General features: G+C 36.0%; 1 protein-coding gene across 2 annotated transcripts in view; it reads right to left on the bottom strand.

Annotated features, from left to right (window-relative positions):
• KCND3 (potassium voltage-gated channel subfamily D member 3) overlaps window positions 1-22,584 on the bottom strand; it is a 302,322-nt gene that overhangs the window by 50,153 nt on the left and 229,585 nt on the right. For both annotated transcript variants that reach the window (XM_026713039.2, XM_026713040.2), the window contains exon 3: window positions 13,496-13,658. In XM_026713039.2, coding sequence (XP_026568824.1) covers window positions 13,496-13,658 — 163 coding nt within the window. The remainder of the gene's footprint in view (window positions 1-13,495; window positions 13,659-22,584) is intronic.

The following is a 22,584-nucleotide window of genomic DNA, read 5'->3' as shown; positions in this document are numbered from 1 at the left end:
CCCTGTTATCCAGCACCTACTACATTCTTTTGAGCCAGGAACCATTTTCGCTAAATTAGACATGTCACAGGCCTATCAACAGTTCCCTGTTGATGACACAGCCGCTGAACTACAAACTATGGTCCGTGTTTCCAGCAGGAACACGGACCGTTCCTATTGGCTGATGCCATTTGACAGACGGCTATAAAAGGGAGCTGTCAAATAGCATCAGCTGTTGTTCGCCAGCTGGCTGCCTTGTTAGCACGGCAACCCTTTATTGTTACAATAAAGTAAAAGCTGAAGTTCGCTCCGTGTTTGCCTCAGGTTATTCCGCCGCTCCACAACAATTTTACCTCTTCTTCCTACATGGTGTAGGAAAACATGGCATAATAACAACTATGAAAGTGTTGGTTGCACCTTTGATGTGGCATAAGAAGTGGTATGCACTATAACCAACCCCATCCTTTCTCACTAAAACTTGACATGACAGGAGTTTGCACTTGGGTCTAATTAATCTTCTAATTTTTGTAATGTCCTGGGTGATACTGGAAAAGGCTAAATCTGAAAATAATGAAGGATTCTCAAAACAAGGATTATTTATATAGATATATGGTTCAATATAATTTGAAGAGATTTTGCAACATTTGAAGGCTGAAGGGCAAAATATTTTTTCTCCATGACTAAAAGCAAGTGCACCATGTGATATCTGAGTCATATCAACACCTTCTACTGCAACCAAAGTTTGTATTCTGTACATTTTTTATATTCTAATTTTAAGGTAATGTTTCTATGTTATGCTTTTAATATCTATATTGAGAAATGTCCACAGAGCTTCAAGTCTTGAATAACCAAGAGGTATAGTAAGTATATGATAAAATAAAAAGCAAGAATTATAGAAGTGTTATATTAGAAAAACAATGTAATTGATTGAGCATATGGAATAAGCTTTTCCTTTTGAAACTCATCAATATTTCCTCTTGGGTTTCTCTTAAGTGGAATAAAGTTTTCTGGGGTTGGAGTGAGGAGGATGAAGGGATGAGAAAATTTTCCATATCTATAAGTCAAGGAAATAGTTATCTGATAATATTAAATAAAGTGAGTGTTATAAAGGCTTTGCAAAGAAATGGTATGAAGGATACAGTGGAAGTGGCTTGGTAGATAGTTTATGGTTGGGGATTAATACATTCTGAAACTTGGAAAAATATATTGCTGGACAGCTATTTTATATGTCAATTTAAATACCAATACCCCACAAGCTTTAACTTTTACACTTTCATAGATTGACTTTCAAATTGTGCAAAATGTTTAAGATGTACTGAAAAAAAAGGAATAATGGAGGGAAAGTTTTACACCTTCAAAATCACATTAGCCCAGGGCATTGACAAATAAATGGAAGGGTGCAACATGAATTAAAAAGCACAATGGCTGAGAAATGCATTTCATCCATGAGTAAGGAAACACTTTTTAAAAATAACTCTTCAGGTTTTATGCTCATCAAAAGGTATTGCCTCAATTTTGGTCTTATAAAATGCATATCTGAACCCAAACTAATCTTTCAAAGATTATCGGATGTTATAATATTTTTGCTGGAATCATAAATCTTAGCATTAATCACTTCAATTTTAGCAATGACGCTAACAAAATCTATTGGCTGCCTCATCCAAGGTTCTTTTGTGTTTCACTTTGTAACTAAGAATCCATGCTTTAGTAAAAAAAATCTGTTTTCCATTGCAGCCCACTGTCTCATTTGCCATTCCAGCAATATCCTATGAAATTTCTCTTTGAAATCTTAGTGAATTACAGCTAGTCAATGTAAGTGACATTGAGTTAAATGGACTAACCAATCTGATTTGATATAAGGAAAGATTTTGGAAAGAACTGGCAAAATCCATAAAATACAAAGACCTTCAAATAGAAGTAGTATGACTGTGGCAAAAAAATAAAATAAAAGCAAAGATAGTACTAATAGCAATAGGCACCCCATGTACAAATCTAAAACTTTCGGAGCATCAGTTGAACACCGACAGCATTGACAAAATCATCACCAGCCAATTGCAAAAAGGTAGCTTTACTTGGAACAGCTTTCATGTTCTAATGATCTTTGGGAAGGACTCTATACATGAATAAAAATGCCAAACCAGTTTAAATATCTGGTTGACTGTGTGATCAACTATAATAAATTTTACTTTAAGTCATATCCCCGGGGTTTTCCTCAGTTTAAATTGTTTGCTTGTTTTCTCCTTCATGTCTTTTTCTTCTTTAATTCAATATAAGCTGGTTCAAAGTATTTCAGGGCTATTTCCTTCCATTTCTATGTTTTGGATGCACATCAACAGACTTGTTACAAACTCATATGATGTTTTAAGGGGAGCCTTGAGCTACTCAGCTGGCAGCCAATTTTGCAAGATAAATTTGGTGCTTAGCAGTTCTAAAATTCACTCTTTAATTTTTTTTTTAAAGCAGAGCAAATTACATTGTGCTATTATGTATACTCTGCAGGTTCTCATTATCTGGATTGCTGCACAGCTTCCTTTCGTTTTCTACCCCATGAAGCATAAGTTAGTGAAACGAACTTCCAGGACTAGTTTGGTTATTATATTTGATCATTCATATTAACTAGAAAACAAAATCATAGATGCGCAGTATCATGACTTCTCACTTTTTTGTATATGCATTAGAATTTATATGGAATTGTTTTAAGATAGTGTAGTTTATTCTTAATATACAATACAATTTATGGAGCTAGTCTTTGTAGACTGAGGAAACTGTCTTTTAGCTCTCCTTTCTCCTCCATTCTACATTATTTTTATAGTCTTATAGAATCTTAATGATCTCATAAGTTATTGGCCAATCAATTGCTCAAAAAACCTACTACTCACCCCCCTTCAGTGTCAACCATCTCTCTCTCTCTCTTTCCCTCTCCCTCCCTCTCTCTCTCTCCCCTCTCTCTCCAGAAAAAAAATCACTGAATTAACCCAGCAGCATGAACATTGATAAAGTCTCTGATTTGATTTATTGCTTTGAAATGGTTCCTGTAATAGTGATTTCTATGGCTGAAAAAATGGGAGTATCTCAAAACATTACCACCAGCAAACATATTTCAGGGTTAGTCATATCTGCAAAAAAGAAAGTTAACTCTGGTTCAGCACTCTGGGAGAACATAAATTCAACTGTCTAGTGAATTCAATTAATTCCTGATCAATGAACACTACAGATCAGTTCCCAGGATGTTGTATGTTAATCCTTTATCTTCTTGACAAGAGGGCTAACTAATGAGACTCACTGTGAATCTGTCTTCCTGGATTATATTCTGTTGTTAGGGGCTCGATAGATTCTCACTTAGATTTGCAAATGTGCTTTGGTGTTTTGATTTGACTGTAGCTTTTTTGAACTGAAACATTCCTTCAGAGCTAATGCAACCTAATACATTGGGGATTTGTTCTTTTTTTCCTTTAGCTTTCTTTTGCATGCTTTTTGGATTTTTGTATGCTTTTTGTATCTACTCTGACATTGTTTTGCCAAATCTTTTCTGACTTCTGGCTAGCAAAATTGATTTTGTTTGCAATATATGTGGTATGCTGCTATCTTGAAGACCAAATTTTACCACCTGGTTTTATTATGGATTTCATTTTTACCGCATCTAGCTCTAAGAGAGTCTAGAGAGGAGAATATTTGTAGCTAAAATGATGTATCCACAAGAAAACCACCAAGCTAAATAAATAAATGAAATGCCAAAATAATTATGACATAGCAGATGGATTTTTTTAAAATCATACTATTTCAGGGAAATAAGGATAGTTCTATACTACAGTATAAAGAAGAAAGGAAAATGGGAAGCATTGATATTAAATGTATATCTCATAATATATATATACTTTTAAATCAAATATAGCAATACTTCTAGTAGTACTAATCATCCTTACAGTCTTAGCAAAGATGATGAATTATGCCATAAATAATCGCATTGTAATTGAATCAAATTGTAATTTCCTTAAACTAATGCTAAGTTTAATCAATGACAAGTTCTCCCATGTCATGTATTTCTACTATCTTTTGCAGGTCAAGTTGCAATCATGTTGATCCCCCTGCCATGAACATTACCTTTAGAATAGCCTTTTGAGGTAAGTTAACCTTCAAACTATCACAGACATAAATTATATTTGATCCTAACTCTCTCTGACTGTGGTCTGACACATTGACTACTTCATTACACGACTAATGCTAGTTTTATTTAAAGTAAGATTACTGACTAAATTGAAAAAGGTACCCCTTTTTGTATTATGTATTCTATGTTTCTGAATATTGGGTCTCAAGTTTAAAAACTTCAGACTCTTCTGTAAGTCTTAGAGTATGTGAATGTGTTTTTAGAATCAGAATTAGTTTATAAACTGAATGAGCTATGGAGTATCCCTTGAGGCAGGGCCAGATTAGGTGAACCATTTCAAAAGTGTTTAAGACATCCTTTCATTTTATGACATTAATGAGTAGTAAGGAATAGTGGTAGCCTACTGTCTAGGAGCCTTTGCAATCAATATTAATAATAGTGTCTCCCCCTTTTCTCTTGTAAACTCAACAAATTCCTTTATTCTCTTCAGTGATACTAAATCTGATTTATAGTCATTCCTTTCTAAAACTTATTTCAGTATTGAAAAGGACAAATAGAACAAACAGATGTGATTTGTTACACCTAACAGAATCTCCCTGCTCATTGAGCCATTTCTATCAGGTTATTTGAAAAGAAGAGCAATCTAAGCAATGAATAGGCTAATACAACATATGTTTCAATATGCTGGGGAGATAGAAGAACCTGTTTGTCAAGGGAATTGGGTAGGTGGACATGGAAAAAAGTTCAGATAATTTCTTTATTTTGAATACTGTACATCCTTTTAATCTCATCTTGCGTTTTCTTCTGTACAGGTAGTCTTTGAGTTACGACCACAATTAAGCCCAAAATTTATGTTGCTAAGTAAAACATTTGATAAGAGAGTTTGCCCCATTTTATGACTTTTCTTGCCACAGTTATTAAGTGAATCACTGCAGTTGTTAAGGTAGTAACATGGTTGTTAAGTGAATCTAGGTTGCTTGTCCAAAGTTTGCAAAATGTGATCACATGATCCCGGGACCCTGCAACCATCATAATTATGAACCAGTTGCCAAGCATATGAGTTTTGATCATGTGATCACGGGGAGACTGTAATAGTCGTAAGTGAAAAATGGTCATGACTCATTTTTTATTGCCGCTGCAACTTTGAATGGTCACTAAATGAAGAGTTGTAAGTCAAGCTGTACCCGTACTTCAGTTCCAAATCCAGTGCAAGAGCTTTCTCTTGTAAGGCACACTGTTAAGCATGGTGAAACTATCCGGGCTACAGAAATTTTCAAAAGGGCTGATTTAGATTTTGAGGGGAAAACAAAATTTTGGCCTTGTTAAAGGAGCTGTATCTTCTTCCAGACTTGCAGAGACAAAGGTGGGTTCAACTTCTGGAGTCTCAACTCTTTGGAAATAAGTCTGAAACTATTGGGTAGTGTAATTTCACAAAATGGAGAAGCAGACACAGCTATTTTCCAGAGGATCAATACAATCTAGTTCTCCTCATCAATATCACCTATATTAAATTCCATTTGCTTGTCTCACTATAGTTGCCTATAGTGATCCCAACAACCTTTTTAGTCCAGTGAGACCTGAAAGGCATCAGTGAGTATTAACAAGAGACTGGACATCTTCCAACAAAGATGCCTTTATCGAATCCTAAAGATTCACTATTTTGACCCTATTACTGACGAAGAAGCAGTGGTGGTAGGCTATTGGTTCATTCTGGTTCGGCCAAACTGGTGGTAAAAAAGCTTCCAATGATCAGCTGAGAGGTGAAAGAAGAGAAAAGTGCTGGATCGTCCCTCCCACCTGCCCCTGTGCTTTTCTCTTCTTTCTCCTCTCAGCTGATAGGCACTGTAGCCTCAGCTGGTGTGTGAATAGCTGCATGCGTGTATTAAGTATGTGTGCATTATGTGTGCATGCGTGTGCACGCGCAATCACCAAACTGGTAGTGGAACAGGTAGGATCCTACTGCTGTGAAGAAGTGCCCCAAAAGAGTTTCACCTGTAAATTACATAACAGAATCACATGCAAAGACTATGCCTTGCAGATCATATACTCCATACTTATTTTAATTGTGATGCTTCTGAGATGAATAGACAAACAAACAATATTCTCCATATGGAAAATAATTGAATTCCCAAGATGACAATGAATGGATCTCCCTCAATGCCAAATGACCAAGAAGATGCCCTTGAAATAAATAGTGAAGAATATTCATAGATGACTTTAAACATCACATGGGAAAATGCTGATGTACTTGCCCCAAACCAAAAATAAAGGAAATCCTTGCTGCCAGATGTGCTAGATAGTAGGAGACTAAAGTAGGCTCTAATCAGCAGTGGGTTCCTACCTGTTCATGATTGTGTGTGCACCTAATGTGCATGCACCCAATGTGTGCACAGTTTTCCACACACCACCACTGGATCTAATGCTAATGCTAAGAGCTGCGATGGTGCGGTGGTTAGAATGCAGTACTGCAGGATACTTCTGCTGACTGCTGACTGGCTGCCTGCAATTTAGCAGGCAGTCAGATTGAGTCTTACCAGGCTCAAGGTTGACTCAGCCTTCCAACTTTCCAAGGTGGGTAAAATGAGGATCCAGATTGTTGGGGGCAATATGCTGACTCTGTAAAACTGCTTAGAGTGGGCTGTCAAAGCACTGTGAAGTGGTATATAAGTCTAAGCACTATTGCTATTGCTAATGCTAAATTTAAAAATAATACATCCTTAGATACTTGAAAGAGTCTCTTTTGCACAGGCCTATAAATTATTATAGTATTTTTCCAATTGATTGGTTTAACATCAGGAATCCAATCTTGAAATGGAATGGGGTGAGGGATTGGAAAACATTTGGGAGCATATCTTATGTATGCTTGGAAGCTGGATTTTGTATGGGAGGATTTTGTTTTGTTTTTAAAGTGTTCCATATTCTTATGAAACAGTGGGAGGAAAATAGACTTGTCTCCATGAAATAATCAGTTCTACAGTCTCTCTAGATCCATTTTTTATTTGTTGGATTTTCTTTTTTTGTACTACAGGTTATATAACTGTTCATGAAATGAACAGTTTTTTGCAGTACTGAAAATTAGCACAAGTGGGTTTTTTGTGTGTGTGTGTGTGTGTGGTGTGTAGGAAGTTTTATTTAGGGAGTAACATCATGCCCTCTAGATGTTTGGGATTTTTACCAGCTCCACCCAGCAAGATCAATTGTATGAGATTTGGAAGAAAATATCTAGAAGGCATTTTATTTCCCCATCTTTACTGTCTCCACCTACGCTATATATTAAGCTATACATTCTAGCTTAATTTTTCCCAATTCTTTCTTTTTCCTGTCTTTTTAGAAATGTATTAAAAATTCAGATCCTGTGCCTGAAATTACATAATTTAAGCTTAGTTTAGTCTGGAAAGTCAATTAATAATTGACTTATTAAATATATTCCACAAAATAAGACCCTTGACATTCAGTCAAAATGAGCTTCATTCAATGTTTTACACTTAGAAGAACATGTTTTAAAAATGTCCATGAAAGACCTTCATCCCCAGTTGTACTGAAGTGAACCTTACAAAAGTTACCAAATTACTGTAATCGAATTAGCAAATTATTAATGTCTAAACACACTAGCATGAATTTGGACAACAGATCTCAACGTTTAATTCAGGCAGATTGCTCACTACTTCATTTCCACTGTGTCTCAGTTTGAGGAATAGCTGTTTCATGTGTTTACCTAACTTATTAGCATATCAGCACTCAGTGTACTGTTTCAGGATTTCACTCAGAATTCCATGCACTGCTCTTGGATCAGGTCTTGACCTATACTGCACCCATTATAATAGTTTGTTTTGAAGGCTGAAGCAGCATATCTCCCCCCCAATTTAGTGCTATTTTAACTGAAACTAGAGCAAACAGGATGTTTTTATGGGAGAGGGAGGTTGTATTATTAGGATTCTTCATTGTCTGTTTCACTCTTGGTTTTGCTGTTGCTTTACCTATCAGCATGTGAGTGCATGGAAGACATTTCTTAGCATTTGCTGGAACCTAATCATGCTAAAGCATGCATAATCAAAAAACTCAATCTTATTTCTTCAAGTCAGTCTTGAATCAGTTGTACAGTTGGTGTAAACTACTGTTCATATTGATTTGCCTTGCTTATGTAGCAAGGAAATTATATAGTGTGCAATAAACTCTTGCCTTATTCTGCTTTCCAGCCTCTTGACTCAAGGAAGCCATTATCTCCTCTTTCTCTCTCTTCCCCAACATTCCAATACATGTAATCCTGGAACCACAATAGGAACAGGAATATTCATTGTTAAACAATATAGTCATTAAGTGATGTTATGATCTTTTTTTTTTTGCCAAGATCATTAAGCAAAGAGAGAAAGAGAGGCTCAGCACAATAACATCTGCATCTATTCTCTATCTCTTTTTTTGTTTGCCAAAAATATGCATTGAAAATTATTGATAGCAGAGAAGTGGCAACTTTTTTTATGGAGTACAGGCAGAGGAGTTTTAATACTGTTGGAGCTGGGAAGTTCAATTAACACAATATTGAATTCATTTTTAAGGCCTTTTATCATTGTCTGGAGGGACTTATTTAGATACGTCTAGGGCTACCGAAGTGGAAGTGAACAAAATTCAGTTTCAAGCTAATTTATTACTGAGTGAGAGTATGAAAATAGAGTGAAAACCATGCTGTTTGGAAATACTTTATAAATAGAACACTATGGTCTCTGTTTTCAACTTCATGATCACTCAGTTGTGGAAGTGTAGATTCATTCCTGAGCTATCTTGCTTTATTGATTTGATTTAATTTCTGTTTTGTCTTTCTCCTCAGCTGCATCTCAAAAGCCAAATAACAGCTTCTTATTGTATTTCAGATTCTGCCACTTACTCCCATTCCAGTCCCTGCATAGTTTTTCCTGCTCCAGTCCTGCCTTCACCTCATTTTCTGGAACTGAGGATCAGCCTGACCAATTCTTTGCCAGTTTCCAGTGTTGTATTAACCATTAAGAGACTAAGCAAGTGCTTAGGGCACCAGACCTAAAGGGGGAACCACAAAGTTGAAAATATGGCTTTGTTTGTACAGTATGTACAAAGGAGGGGGGCACCAAGATTTGTCAGTGCTTAGAGTACCAGTGAGCCTTAATCCGCCACTGCCAGTTTCCATTCACATCCAAAGCAAGTCCTTCTCCATTCCAGTCTTGGATTCCTTGATTTCTGGCTTTGCATCTCCCCCACAGATTATTGCAAAGAACTTTAGATGCATTCAACCATGAAATCATGTCCATTTAATATATATAATAAGGATAGCATCATAATCATTAAAAAGTGGTGTGTTAGATGTCTAAAAGCTCCTCAAATTTCATCTTTTCACAGCACCTTCAAATAGATTTTAATGAATCGGTTTGGTTGCATGTTTACTGGAATATTTGCTATGTGAAAAGTACTTGCCTGTTTCCATTTAGAGTTCTTGGTGGTCTCTGAGCTTAGAGAGCCCCAAGGACTCCACAGCTCCTGAGCTATGTATATTCTCTTCTATTGTTTACACTTAGTGTACTTTATTTAATTCAGACATTTATTTCAGCAGAGTGAAAATTAGAAATTTAAATGTGATGAGAAAATATGTGTGTGTTAATATGTGTGTGTATGGGGGGGGGAGGGAGAGAGGGGGAGAGAACAACATTGGTAAGACCATCAATCAATCACCTTAGCATGAAGTTAATAGCAAAGAAAATTGGGTGTCAGAAAGTAAGTGAATTGGGAGGTTATAAATTACTGACAGTATTGGATAGAGGAAGAAACAGGTGGAGGAATACAGTTTTGTTTAATCTAAGGACTAAATTTATATTTCAAAGGTTGATATTATTTATAAACTATATTGCAAAAGATACAGGATTTTTACATGGATATATGCTGTTTAAAGCAGTATACTGTATATTATTGCTTAAATGAGAGGAGCTGATAAAGCTGCCCTTTAAGAAGAATTCTGAGTGTAGAGATCATTACATAAAAAATAATGTGGAATATTGCATCTGAATACTGAAATTGAAAAGCTAAGCAGGGTCAAATCTGTCTATTACTTTGTGGAAGACTAAGAAGAAATCCCATGGCTGTAGTTAGACTGGCATGTTGAAAAAACATCCTTGAAGAAGGCAATGAACCATGTTCATATTGTGGCTTAAAAAAACCCCCACATGTTCATGTTGTCACTCAAAATGGAGTTCAGCTTGATAAAATAGAGACGTGGCTATAATAATTGCTATTTTGGGGTTTCAATGTAAATATTCCTGGATGAATTCAATAACCCTCTGGACAGTTGATACAGAATGGTATCGTTAAGGTGATGCACTGATCCTGGGAAAGTAAAAGACAACATACAGGAAAATATAACAGGTAAAATAATGCAAATCATAAGGATTTTGAGGTATTATTTCTCTAGAATAAAATTGTTTCCTGTGAAAAGTATGTATTTTTAGAGCGTGTGATCAAAAGGACTATTTTAAGAAAGTGAAGTGCTATTGTTGTTAAATTAGAGGTATGGAGGTGTGAATACTGTTGTTGGTGGTAACAGAATAAGGTTCTGTTTAGGGGCATTTAAAAAGATCTGTTCTGGAGATCATAGTTAATATGATTTGTTGTATTTTATAATATTTTAAGGATTGGAACTGGTGTATATAAAGAACTAACATAAGAATCCAGGTAAGTTTTCTTTTTTGTTGCCAAGGTTACAACAAAAGATGGCATTATGTTGCTGTAGGATAGTTGAATGTACCATTGTACCAACCTGTTCAGCTGCAATTTTCCAACCATAGAAAAGGCTCATGAATATCAGATTATTAACTCAACATTTGGAATGCTGGAATGAAAGCACTGTAAAAGCTCCTCAGTTGACACTAAACATCCAGAAATCCTATTTAAGAAAGTGTGCTTAGGGACAAACATCTTTACAACAATGGTTTTGTTCCAATAAGGCTAGTGAAGTTCAATTAGTTCATTTGTATGGGTGGATCTCATTGTCTTTAATGAGATTATAGCTTTTTAAAAAAATATAAACCAAATACAAACCAATTATAAACCAGGATACAAGTGGTAGGCAATTTGAACTGATCTAATTAATAATTAGCACTATACATTTTTTAGTTATATGAGATGGATAGACTGTAAAAATTATGACTGTTATCTGGTAAATGAATCAAACATATCTACACAGGTAGCCCTCTTAGGCCATGGCTGGCTACATATTGATCCATATCAGGTCTATATTGCTTATATTAGGGGTGACAAACTGACAGCCCATGGGCTGGATATGTCACAAGCAGGCCATGCCCACCCCAGCTCCGCAAAAGGGGGGAAACATGGTAAAACATCATGTGACGGCAACGTGGCGTGGCAAGTTTGACGTGGCTTATATCAATAGAACCACATGTTTCTCTTGAAGACATGTGGTCTATGTTGGGTTCACTGTCCATCCATTCCTACTATGCTACTGACACTAGATTTCAAGTTATCTTATGACATCATATTATGCAAACCTGTTCTGGTCCTAGCCTAGTTAGAATGAAAATGGAAATTTATTGGAAGCTCCTTGTCATTGAAGCTGTGAACTTTTTAATGGGAAATGCAACATTTAAGTAACATAATAGAAACTTATTTTTTAAAAGTTGCCGGATAGAGGGTGAAATGGAAGTTAGCAGATGTTTTATTTTTCTCCCTTCTCTTACAGCTCACTCATTTCCATTTGTTATCTCCTTTTGTGTTATAACAATAGTGTGTTCATCATTCTTTGTTGCAGGTAGAAGAAACATCCAATTCATTATGGATCATGTCTCTCTGCCTGTCACTTGGATTTACCAGTCAACACTGGTAAATATGCAAGAGGTCTGCTTCAGTCTTTTCTGCAAAAGAGAGGGAGGTGCTGAGGTGCTATTAGAGCTAATTAGAAGAAAGTCAATTACCAGAATTTTCCCCAGAGGAGTAAAAATGCCAGACAGCCACATCAGCTGTCTTTTGTTATATTTACAGGTTTACTGAGAGCAACATTATTTAATGCTCACTCCGTGTGTGTGTGTGTGTGTGTGTGTGTGTGTGTGTGTGTGTGTGAGAGAGAGAGAGAGAGAGAGAGAGAGAGAGCTTTCTTAGATGTTGAAATCTAATATTTATAGACTAGCTATTAAAGTGATTATTACAGTGCAATATTAGCCTCAAATTATACCTGTAGTGGATCACTGAATCATAGAATTGTGAAATTGGAAGATACTATGGGGACCATCTAGCATCCAAACTCTCTAAGTGTGTAAGAAAACCAATTAAGCACCGAGATTCTTATTTAAAACCACCAATGAGGGAAAACCCATAACCTCAACAGGTGGAGGCCTCTACTGCTGTACAAAACTTATATCTGAACAAGGTGTAAGCACCATTAAGAATATTAATTGTTCCTCTTCTTAGTTCCTGATCATTTTCCCTATGGCATCTTTCTACATACCTGATCTCATGCCCACTCTTTTTTTCTTCAAACTAAACATCATGTCCCTTCAGATTGTCCTCACAAGATATGTCCTTAAGTTCCTGCATCTTTGTTGTCCTTCTCTCATTCTATTTAACAGAGTCAATATCCGGACCACCATTAAATTCTCTATTCCAGTGGAATAAAATACTGTATTATGCCAGCAGGAAAAAATAGCTTGAGCTATATAGGTGTTGACTTTGAATCTTAAGAAAATTGGTCATGGACCTCAGAACCTGAAGATGCGCATTTGGATCTGGCATAAAGATAAATTCTTTATCAGAGTGGCTATTCACCTTACCTCAGATGATGGATATATTCAGAAGAAAGATTTGAATAATGAAATAAGGGCCAGGAGGGGTGATGGATTATTTTGACTTAGTTCTGAAGAAGCACAGTGGGAAATGTGTGTGATCAGAAGACAGAGCCAGATTCCAAAAACTGATGGTACTTCCTCCTGTTTTTTGCACAGAACTCTCACACACCAACTTATCACAACTAAGTTTTATTTGGTTTTTCTATAGTGAGAAAATGTAAAGGCAACTAGAGCTTTAGGAAACTCTTTCTGTCACTAGTATAACTTGCTTTAGCATTCATTATCTGAAAATTGTGACATTTCAGAATTTGATGTTAAGTAATTATGATAATTATAATGATGATAATAGACATAAAACACCTGAGTTCACCTTTATGACTGCCACAGCAACTGAGGTATTTTCAGAGATTTATGCTTCTGTTTAAAATTTTTCTGCCTGAACAAATTAACCTTGTGAAGAGGAAAAAAAACCCAGGTGTAAGGAAGATGCTTAATACAGACTAAACAATGAATACATATTATTCATAGAAAAACCGATGCAAGCTAGTGTCAGTAGAAATCAAGCTAAAATATGTTTATTTTAGCTTTCAGTATATCTTACCTTTTGTGCTCGTCGCTTATCAGCTCTTTGATTCTGATGGTAAATTCGGCTGAAATTGGAAACAATAACTGGTACAGGAAGAGCAATGACAAGCACACCACTCAGCGAACAAATGGAACCAAATATCTTGCCAGCAATTGTCTTGGGCACCATATCTCCATAACTGGTATGCAGGGAAAAAAGGAGACAAATAAGATAGCAGTGTTAGTACTAAAGAGAGCATAATGTAAACACTGACCAATCTGATAATCTAAAGCAATGCTTCTCAACCTCAGCAACTTTAAAATGTGTGGACTACATCTCCCAGAAATCCTTAGTCAGCATAGGGCATTCTGGGAGTTAAAATCCACACATTAAGCAGATGAGATGGAGAAACACTGATGTAGAGAAGGCTTTTTAATCTGTTCCATGGAATTCTGAGATACCACAAGAATTTGATGGGATTCTATAAGAGAAAGTGCAATCTAGAGGCTTGAACTGAGTCATATTAACTTCCCAAAATTGTGTAAATTGGGTATGGGAAGCTCTCTGAATACTCTGCTAACAAAAAGTTTTGCTGAATCTACTTTAAATTTCCTACACTCTTTACTGAATCTTAGCTTGTCTATATTTTGTGTGGTGAGAGCTTACCTAGGCAACAATCTGCTCCATCGGATGTTCCATTTAGCACTTCTGCAAAATAAACCCCTGTGGCCCAAGATATAAAAGCAATCTGAAGCTCTATAAAAATGACAGATGATGCATTCTCCCATATTTGCTTTGTTTACATTAACAACAATCTCACGGTGATGGATGTGCTATTTAAGCTTTTACCTGCTTTTTTCAACCTACTCTGAATCTAGTTTTTGGCAAAAATGAGATGACTTCAGATTTTGCATCAATTTTTCTACTTTATGAATTCTAAGCCAAGGGATATGTTACAATTTTCAGCTTCTTTTAAAAGTCACTGGGACTACTTTATGTCTAGAAATTTTAAAAAATACAAATGCACCCCATATATACTTACTGACCTGTACAACATTAACATAAGCAAAAATGTACAAAACCAAGAATATCATTTCCATTTTCAGGTAATAATTCAATGTTCAATTGCCTTAATTGTTCATTATAATAGCTGTTGTAATTTTGAACTCTAGGGAATTACTTTTCTATCTTCATTCATGTAGTGAACTATTGGTACTGATCACAAAACAAGAAACAAGCAACCTACTCTCTAATTAACAATTTGGTTTCAGAAAAAAACTATCCTGTAATCTGCAACTCTTACACTGCAAAAACATATGGACTACATAACTCAGTCAGGGCAAGGCAATAGACGCAATTTACATAGACTTCTGTAAAGCCTTTGATTCAGTGGTACACGACAAACTACTCCTAAAACTAAAATCTTATGGTATCTCTGGACACCTGCATAACTGGACAGAAGCATTCCTATCAAACAGACAACAAATGGTCAAAATTGGGAGCGTCCTATCAAATTCTATACCTGTCAACAGTGGGGTCCCCAAGGCAGTGTTCTAGGACCAACTCTCTTCATACTCTACATAAATGACCTCTGTGATCATATTATGAGCAACTGCGTTCTTGTTGTGGTTAGCCGGCAGCAGGTATGGACTGTGGAGGAGAGTGAGGACTTGGAGGAAGGGCCAGGACCATCAGGGAGTAGACTGCTGCCTTCTTTTATAACAATAAGTGATATATTGAACATTAATTAATTAACCTAATTATCTGTCCATCTATAGATATTATCCTTTTTGAAAATATATCTGTAATAAATGAAAGAAAATAACATTTTGAATGGACAAAAGAGGAACATTTGCTTCTAGAACTCACTACCTCCTTGACTAACACAGCCAAAGGGCTATGTTCGTATATTAAACTTTGCTTAAAAAAAAAAAGAACTTGTATAGCAACCTCCTGTCTGCAGTCCACTGGACCACAGAAGTGGCAGGCAAGCATGTGAAGCTTCATTTAGAACATAGAATAATAAAGTTATAAGGGACCTTGGAGGTCTTCTAATTCAAACCCCCACCTGCTTGAGAAGGAGACCATATATCACTTAAGATAAATGACTGTCCACCCTCTTTTTGAAACTTCTGAAGGCAAGTTATTCTATTGGTTGATTGCTATCACTGTCAAGAAATTTCTCCTTAGTTCTAGGTTGCTTCTTTCCTTGGTTAGTTTCCATCCATTGTTTCTCATTTTGCCTTTTGGTGCTTTAGAAAATAGTTTGGCACCTTCATTTTTGTAGGAGCCCCTCAATATTGGAACACTGCTGTCACATCTGTCCTAGTCCTTTTTCATTAGACTAGACATACCCATTTTGTATGTTTTAGGCTCTATTCCCCTAATCATTCTTGTTGCTCTTCTGGGCACTCTTTCCAGAGTCTCAACATCTTTCTTATATAGTGGTTACCAGAACTGGATGCAGTATTCCAACTGTTTTTTTTTTATATTTTATTTGCACAAGCATGGGACCTAGGTTGTGTTCACAAAACAATTCTTCTCACTTTTTGCAGCCACTGCTGCTGCTGCTGTTTCTGTTGGTTTATGGAGCCAGAAAAGTTAGGGACTGCTGTTGTATAGAATCCTCATTATTATTATATCCCGGAAATAGACCGGATTGGCCCTGGGTTGCTGTAGCTTTGGGGAGCCCTTTTAGTGATGGCTTGGATCCTCTCTAACCATGATTGTGGAAATTGAAATAATGTTTTCTTGCCTTTTTTGACATGAAAACATATTATCTGCCAGACAATTCTGGTGACATCATGTCTAACAGGTCACAAGGATTTGGAAGAGTTTCTATAAGAATAATGCTCTAAAATAAAAAGGTAAAGGTTTCCCCTGCTAGTTGTGTGATATTCATCTCCAGTTCACAGCTGAAGAGCCAACATTGTCCAAAGACGCTTCTGTGGTCATGTGCCAGCGCAACTATATGCTGAAGGCACATGGAACAGTGTTAATAGGAATGTACAGAATGTACAAAATCACACAGAAACCCTCAAAATACTCTCACCATCAAATAGCTGCGGTCACTTGTATGATGTGGGTCTTACCCACTTTGAGGTTCTTATTTTCCATAAAAATTTAAGCTGTGTCTTGCCCAGACAAATATTTCCTCAGAAGAAATATACCTATTATAGTCCTTATCTTGTATCTAGAGGATATCTAGAGTATAGTGAGATATATATCCCGAGTTTCTTTGATGTAATTTTTATCTGCATCAAATGGTGGGCATTTCTGTACCTTCTCATGAGATTTAGGGCTTTAAAAAATAAATAATTCATTTTTCTTTAATTGTAATATGCTATGTATGGTATTTGGGGATGCCACGGACAACTGCTAATATTGTGTTGCCATCTTCTTCATTTGAAGCAATGTGCAAAGCTCAATGAACCAGATTTTCTAAATAAAAGCTTTGTGTGTGTGTGTGTATGTGTGTGTGTGTGTATGCATAGAATGATATAAATATATTTTAATATTTAACATTTTTCTACAACAATTATTAGGACTGTGGATAGAAGCATAAGTAGATTAAGTATGGAATCAGAGCAATCCATCTCTTTCAGACACCTACAGTGAGGAGACTGGAATCAAGAATCAAGAAAGAAATCAAGAAAGACTTGGAGAAGGAGAATATTTGACAATTACATTTATTTTGGTATACAACAAATCACCTATGGGATGTAATTTGATTAGTAAATTAGAAATCCCTCCTCAAAATATGAGAGTGGGGAGAAATTCATTAGAATTAGAATTCTAGAATTAGAGTTAAAATTAGAATTCTTTTTTATTGGCCAAGTATGATTAGACACATAAGGAATTTGTCTTGATGCAAATGCTCTCAGTATACATAAAAGAAAAGATACATTCATCAAGAGTCAAGAACAATCAGGTACAACACTTAATAATAGTCATAAGTACAATAAGCAATCAAATCACACTAGGAAACAGTCAATATAAATCGTAAGGATACAAGTGACAAAGTTACAGTCATACAGTCACAAGTGGAGGGTATGGGTGATAAGGAGTAATGAGAAGATTAGCAGTAATAGTAGTGCAGACTTTGTAGATAGTTGGACAGTGTTGAGGGAATTATTTGTTTAGCAGAGTGATGGCATTTGTGGAAAAACTGTTCTTGGGTCCAGTTGTTCTGTGTGCAGTGCTCTATAGCATCGTTTTGAGGGAAGGAGTTTATGTCCAGGATGTGAGGGGTCTGTAAATATTTTCACTGCCCTCTTTTTGACTCGTGCAGTATACAGGTCCTTGATGGAAGGCAGGTTGGTAGTAATTGTTTTTTCTGCAGTTGTAGTTATCCTCTGAAGTCTGTGTCTGTCCTGTTGGGTTGCAGAACCAAACCAGATAGTTATAGAGGTGCAGATAATAGACTCAATAATTCCTCTGTAGAACTGTATCAGCAGCTCCTTGGGTAGTTTAAGCTTTCTGAGTTGGTGCAAAAAGAACATTCTTTGTTGTGCTTTTTTGATGACATTTTTGATGTTAGGTGTCCATTTTAGGTAATGTGATATAATAGAACCTAGATATTTGAAGGTCTCTACTGTTGATACTGTGTTGTCTAGTATTGTAAGAAGTGGTAGTATGGGAGGGTTTCTTCTAAAGTCTACCACCATTTCTATGGTTTTGAGTGTGTTCAGTTCCAGATTGTTCCGATTACACCACAAGGCAAGTTTACAACTTCCTGTCTGTATGCGGATTCATTGTTGTCTTGAATGAGACCAATCACTGTTGTGTCATCTGCAAACATCAGTATTTTAACAGATGGATCATTTAAGATGCAGTCATTTTTCTTCATGCCACTTTGTCTCTTGATTAGCCTTGTAAATCAAGGATAGATGAAGCAAAATATACCTTTATGGAGGATCAGGGCACATTTATGCCAATGTTCAGCTCTATTACAGTGCATGGAATCCTAAGATGTGTAAGTTTCTGTGAACTTGTACAAAATGTCTGCCTATATATGTTCAGGAGAAAAAAGTTCTAAACCTGGAAGAAAGAACCATTCAAAGCTATCCTCCAGTATTTGACATATTTGAAGTTACGAACTACAGATATATGTTCAGACTATCCATTCTCTTGCATAGCCCTGGCTAAAATAAAGAAATCAGCTATATTATATTCAGGGGTGCAACTTAGCTAAGCCACACTTTTTTTCTTCATTTTTCAAATAAAAGCAGAGAGAAAATACAGATAAAAAAGCTAGACAGCATCAGCACGAAACTCTAATGCACTGAAGTAATATGAAACTCAATATAAATGGCATTTTAGAAATTAATAAAAATGCCAACAAAATGTTCAATTTGCCAGGATTTTCAGAAACATATCAAAATAATATCAAGAAAGAAAAAGTCAGAGGCATTTTTAGAGACGGAAAATGAATCTGGTAAGTATTCTCTAGCATGAGGGTACACTTTTCACAATTGGCTTGGATCTAATGAGAAAAGCAAAATATTATTGGTTACAAGCAAATCCAATAGTTTCCTACGATGCTCAAACATTTGGCTATTGCAAAAGGAACAGATGAATAAAGGAGGCAAAACTGTCAAAGGGATGCTGAGAATAATATTTTCTTGAGGCCACATGTAACTTCCTTCAAATGAACAGATTTGATGAAAGACATTTGATCACCATAAAACACTTTTGTGACCTAATAATCAGCCTTGAAATATTTCAGTGAGAATTTAAATGGAGAAGAACTGAGGCAAATTAACATTATACATGCAACATGTCTACCAATTGTAGTGAAAAGATGTTCCACACTGAACTATCAGCTTCTATCTAGATAAAAAGATATATTTGTGTATCTATCTATTCATAGGGATGGACACACAAATGACTCTCAGGTTTAACTTCTAATCATACAGATAATGATTAATCAAAGTTTTAATATTTCTGGCCACTTTCAGTCCCATCCTGGTCTGCAGACGGGCCACAAAGACAAGATACTGCTAGTTGTATTCTTGCTCTCAAGGTCACATATTTCCTCCTGTCAGGTTGTCAGTAGTATCTTACTAGTAATTTGGAGAAAGGGCTTACCTCAAAACACAACTCTCACAGCCAAAACAAGATAGTTGGCAGGTCTGAAGTAAGTTGTGTCTTTATTTTTCAACTCCCTCTAAATCTTTACTACATGTCTAGATTCTTCATTTCAGGAAGGGGCACCACACATCCTTATCTCAGCTATAAAGAAGCATGAAGAAGGCTCCTTCTTGTGATTTATAGTGTCTTCTGTTCTCACCCAGCAGTGAGATGATATAAAACCTGTCCTCATTACTCTTGTGTAGCACATTCATGGTTTGAAGACTTTATAATTGCAATAGTACTTAGACTTATATATCACTTCACATTGTTTTACAACCCTCTCTAAGCAGTTTACAAAGTCAGCATATTTTCCCCAACAATCTAGGTCTTCATTTTACCAACCTTGGGAGGATGGATGGCTGAGTCAACCTTGAACATACCAAATTGCAGTCAATCAGCAGCCAGCAGAGGTAGCCTGAAGTACTGCATTCTAACTACTGTGTCACCACAGCTTAGAGTAAGACACTCTAAGTCACAGGTGTCAAACTCGCAATGTCACATTGTTGTCACGTGACATATTATGACTTTTTTTCCCTTCGGTAAACCAGGGGTGGGTACGGTCAGTACATCTGGTCCATGGGCCACAAGTTTGACACCTCTGCTTTAAGTCACTATTTTGGAAATGGCCAATGAAAACATTGTCTAAGAATATAAACAAAGCTATGAATTGACTTTTGGGTTTTCAAAGCTACCTTATATCAACAAATCTTCCTTAATATGAGAAATAAATATTTTATTTGCAATTGTGAACAAAGCTCTAGATCCATCATAACTTAGATTTAAACACTCCTCCCCACTGAAAGGAAAAAATCACATTCTGTTTTTCTTAGATGTGACTAGGCTTAATTTTAAAGAAGAGTTATTGCAGAGAGAGTTCACAAGAATAAGTGAATTGTCAATAAATGGGATAGCAGAAAATACCAGCTTCACAGAAAATGCAATGTTACTGAGTTCTAAAGGAAAGTGGATATCCAGAGTGGTGACATTATTTTACTGGAATTATTTTCCCAGACAGCTACAATGCTCTTAGAACATTTAGCAATTATTAGGAGATAAAAAACACATTCAATGTTGTGACATAGCTATCAGTTCCCCATACCCTTATCTAATTCTAAATGACAAACTGTATAAAAAAAGACAAGATAAGCTGGAGAGCTTAAAAATTCTTCAAAGATGCAGGTCCTGGAATCTTGAATCTACAGGTCTTGGTTGGAGAATAAAAATGCTTCTATTACTACAAAAATCAAACTCAAGATGTTTTAATTTATAGATTATTAACAACCATTTTGATGTGATATAGAAAGGATCTGTATGCAAAAGCATTTTCTTAGAATGAATCTTTGGCAGAGGAACCGCAGTTGGGTGTGGACAACTTGCTTTGCAGGTAGATATGTTCCCTCTGCTAATATGGAAAATATTTAATTAGCCAGAACAATGAATGATCTGATTTGGAATAAGCCCATATTCCATGTGAAAAGTAAAGCACCTGAATATAGATAGGAATATAAACTACATTCTAAAACTCATTTTTTTTGTGTGTGTGTGGGGGTTATTTCCAATTTTTCATTCATAAGGTTGGGCAATCTTGGTATTACAATGGGGGGAGATATTTCCAATTTTTCATTCATAGGGTTGGGCAATATTGGTATTACAATGAGCCCTCAGAGTCAGGTCAGTATGTAATCCCTCCCTTTTTTTACAGCCAGCATAACCCCAAACTGTACATTTAAGCTGAATGTTCTTTAAAAAAAACCAAGAGTGCCACAATTAACTCCCAGACTGGAATATCCAATCTGTTCCTAAGTATATAAGCAACATCATCAGCCAAACCCTGTAGTCATTCCATCTCACAAAATTAAACACTGTCCATGTTTTTCAAAACATTGCCCATAGTTGACCTAAGGAAATGCAGAGACAAATTGTAAATTGTTACAAAATATAAAACAAAGCAGAAAACAAAACAATTTGCAATGAAAAAACTGAAAAACTTTCTGCTTTTTTATGTGTTTCCCCACAATGTCCTTTTAATACTGCAGCTATTTGATTATTTGATTTGGCAAAAGGGTTCATAAATGAAATGCTAGCAATAGAGACTGTGTTTCTCCCCTCAGGCAGTTGAGTAGTGAATAAATACTTTTCAGAGTTACTCTGAATGGCACAGTTTGATATTTCTCATTTCCATGCAGGTATCACAGCTGTAACTGATAGTCCACAGAAATACTGTAAACCAAAGTACAAGAGTGTGTGAATTAGTCCACTATTAAACACTATTATATTGTTTGAATTTTCTAACAGGATTACTAGGATGGTCTCTTAAAATTTTGTAGGCTTTGCCACCTTTTGAGCAATCCTTGATCACAGTTCTGCTTCCTCCTCATCCTTTACACCCATTATAACCACCCTGGGGTGGTTATACTTTGTTTCTATTTTTGACGAAAGAAATAAAATAGAACCTGGATTCCTCTATCTAATGAGTTGTGCTAGAAATTTTTGTTTCATGAAGAAAAGTTGATGAAAGGAGTTTGTAGAGAAACATCATTGAGAATGATTGAAAAACTAAAAATGTTTCTGTGGGGTGTGTGCGCACGCGCTTGCATTCATACACATTAGACAGAGACAAGAACAATGAATAGCTCAACAAATGTGTAAAACTGGAATGAGTACAGGCAGCTTCAGCAGAATGTCAGTATCCAACAGGGTTCTCCTACTGACTTGGATATGGGAATCCTTTCCTGCAATTAATTTGATTCATTCATTAGAGCATGGTTTTTCAACCTTGGCAATTTTAAGGCAGGGTGAACTTCAACTCTCAGAATTCCTCAGCCAGTAGTAGAGAAAAGGCATGCAAAAATATGCAGGTTTGTCTGGTCAATCTACAGAAATGATGAAAATAATGATACACTGATAATGAGAACAGTACGGAAGAAATTTATCATATTCACTTCCTCTTTTTATAATATGAATGTTGATGCTTAGGTGAATGTGAAGAA

The sequence above is a fragment of the Pseudonaja textilis genome, chromosome 3 (genome assembly GCF_049901715.1).
Source record: "Pseudonaja textilis isolate UNSWEBS1 chromosome 3, rPseTex1.2, whole genome shotgun sequence".
NCBI classification, from domain to species: domain Eukaryota; kingdom Metazoa; phylum Chordata; class Lepidosauria; order Squamata; family Elapidae; genus Pseudonaja; species Pseudonaja textilis.
Note: the sequence above shows the minus strand (reverse complement) of the source record. Positions and strands in the feature narration are given on the sequence as shown.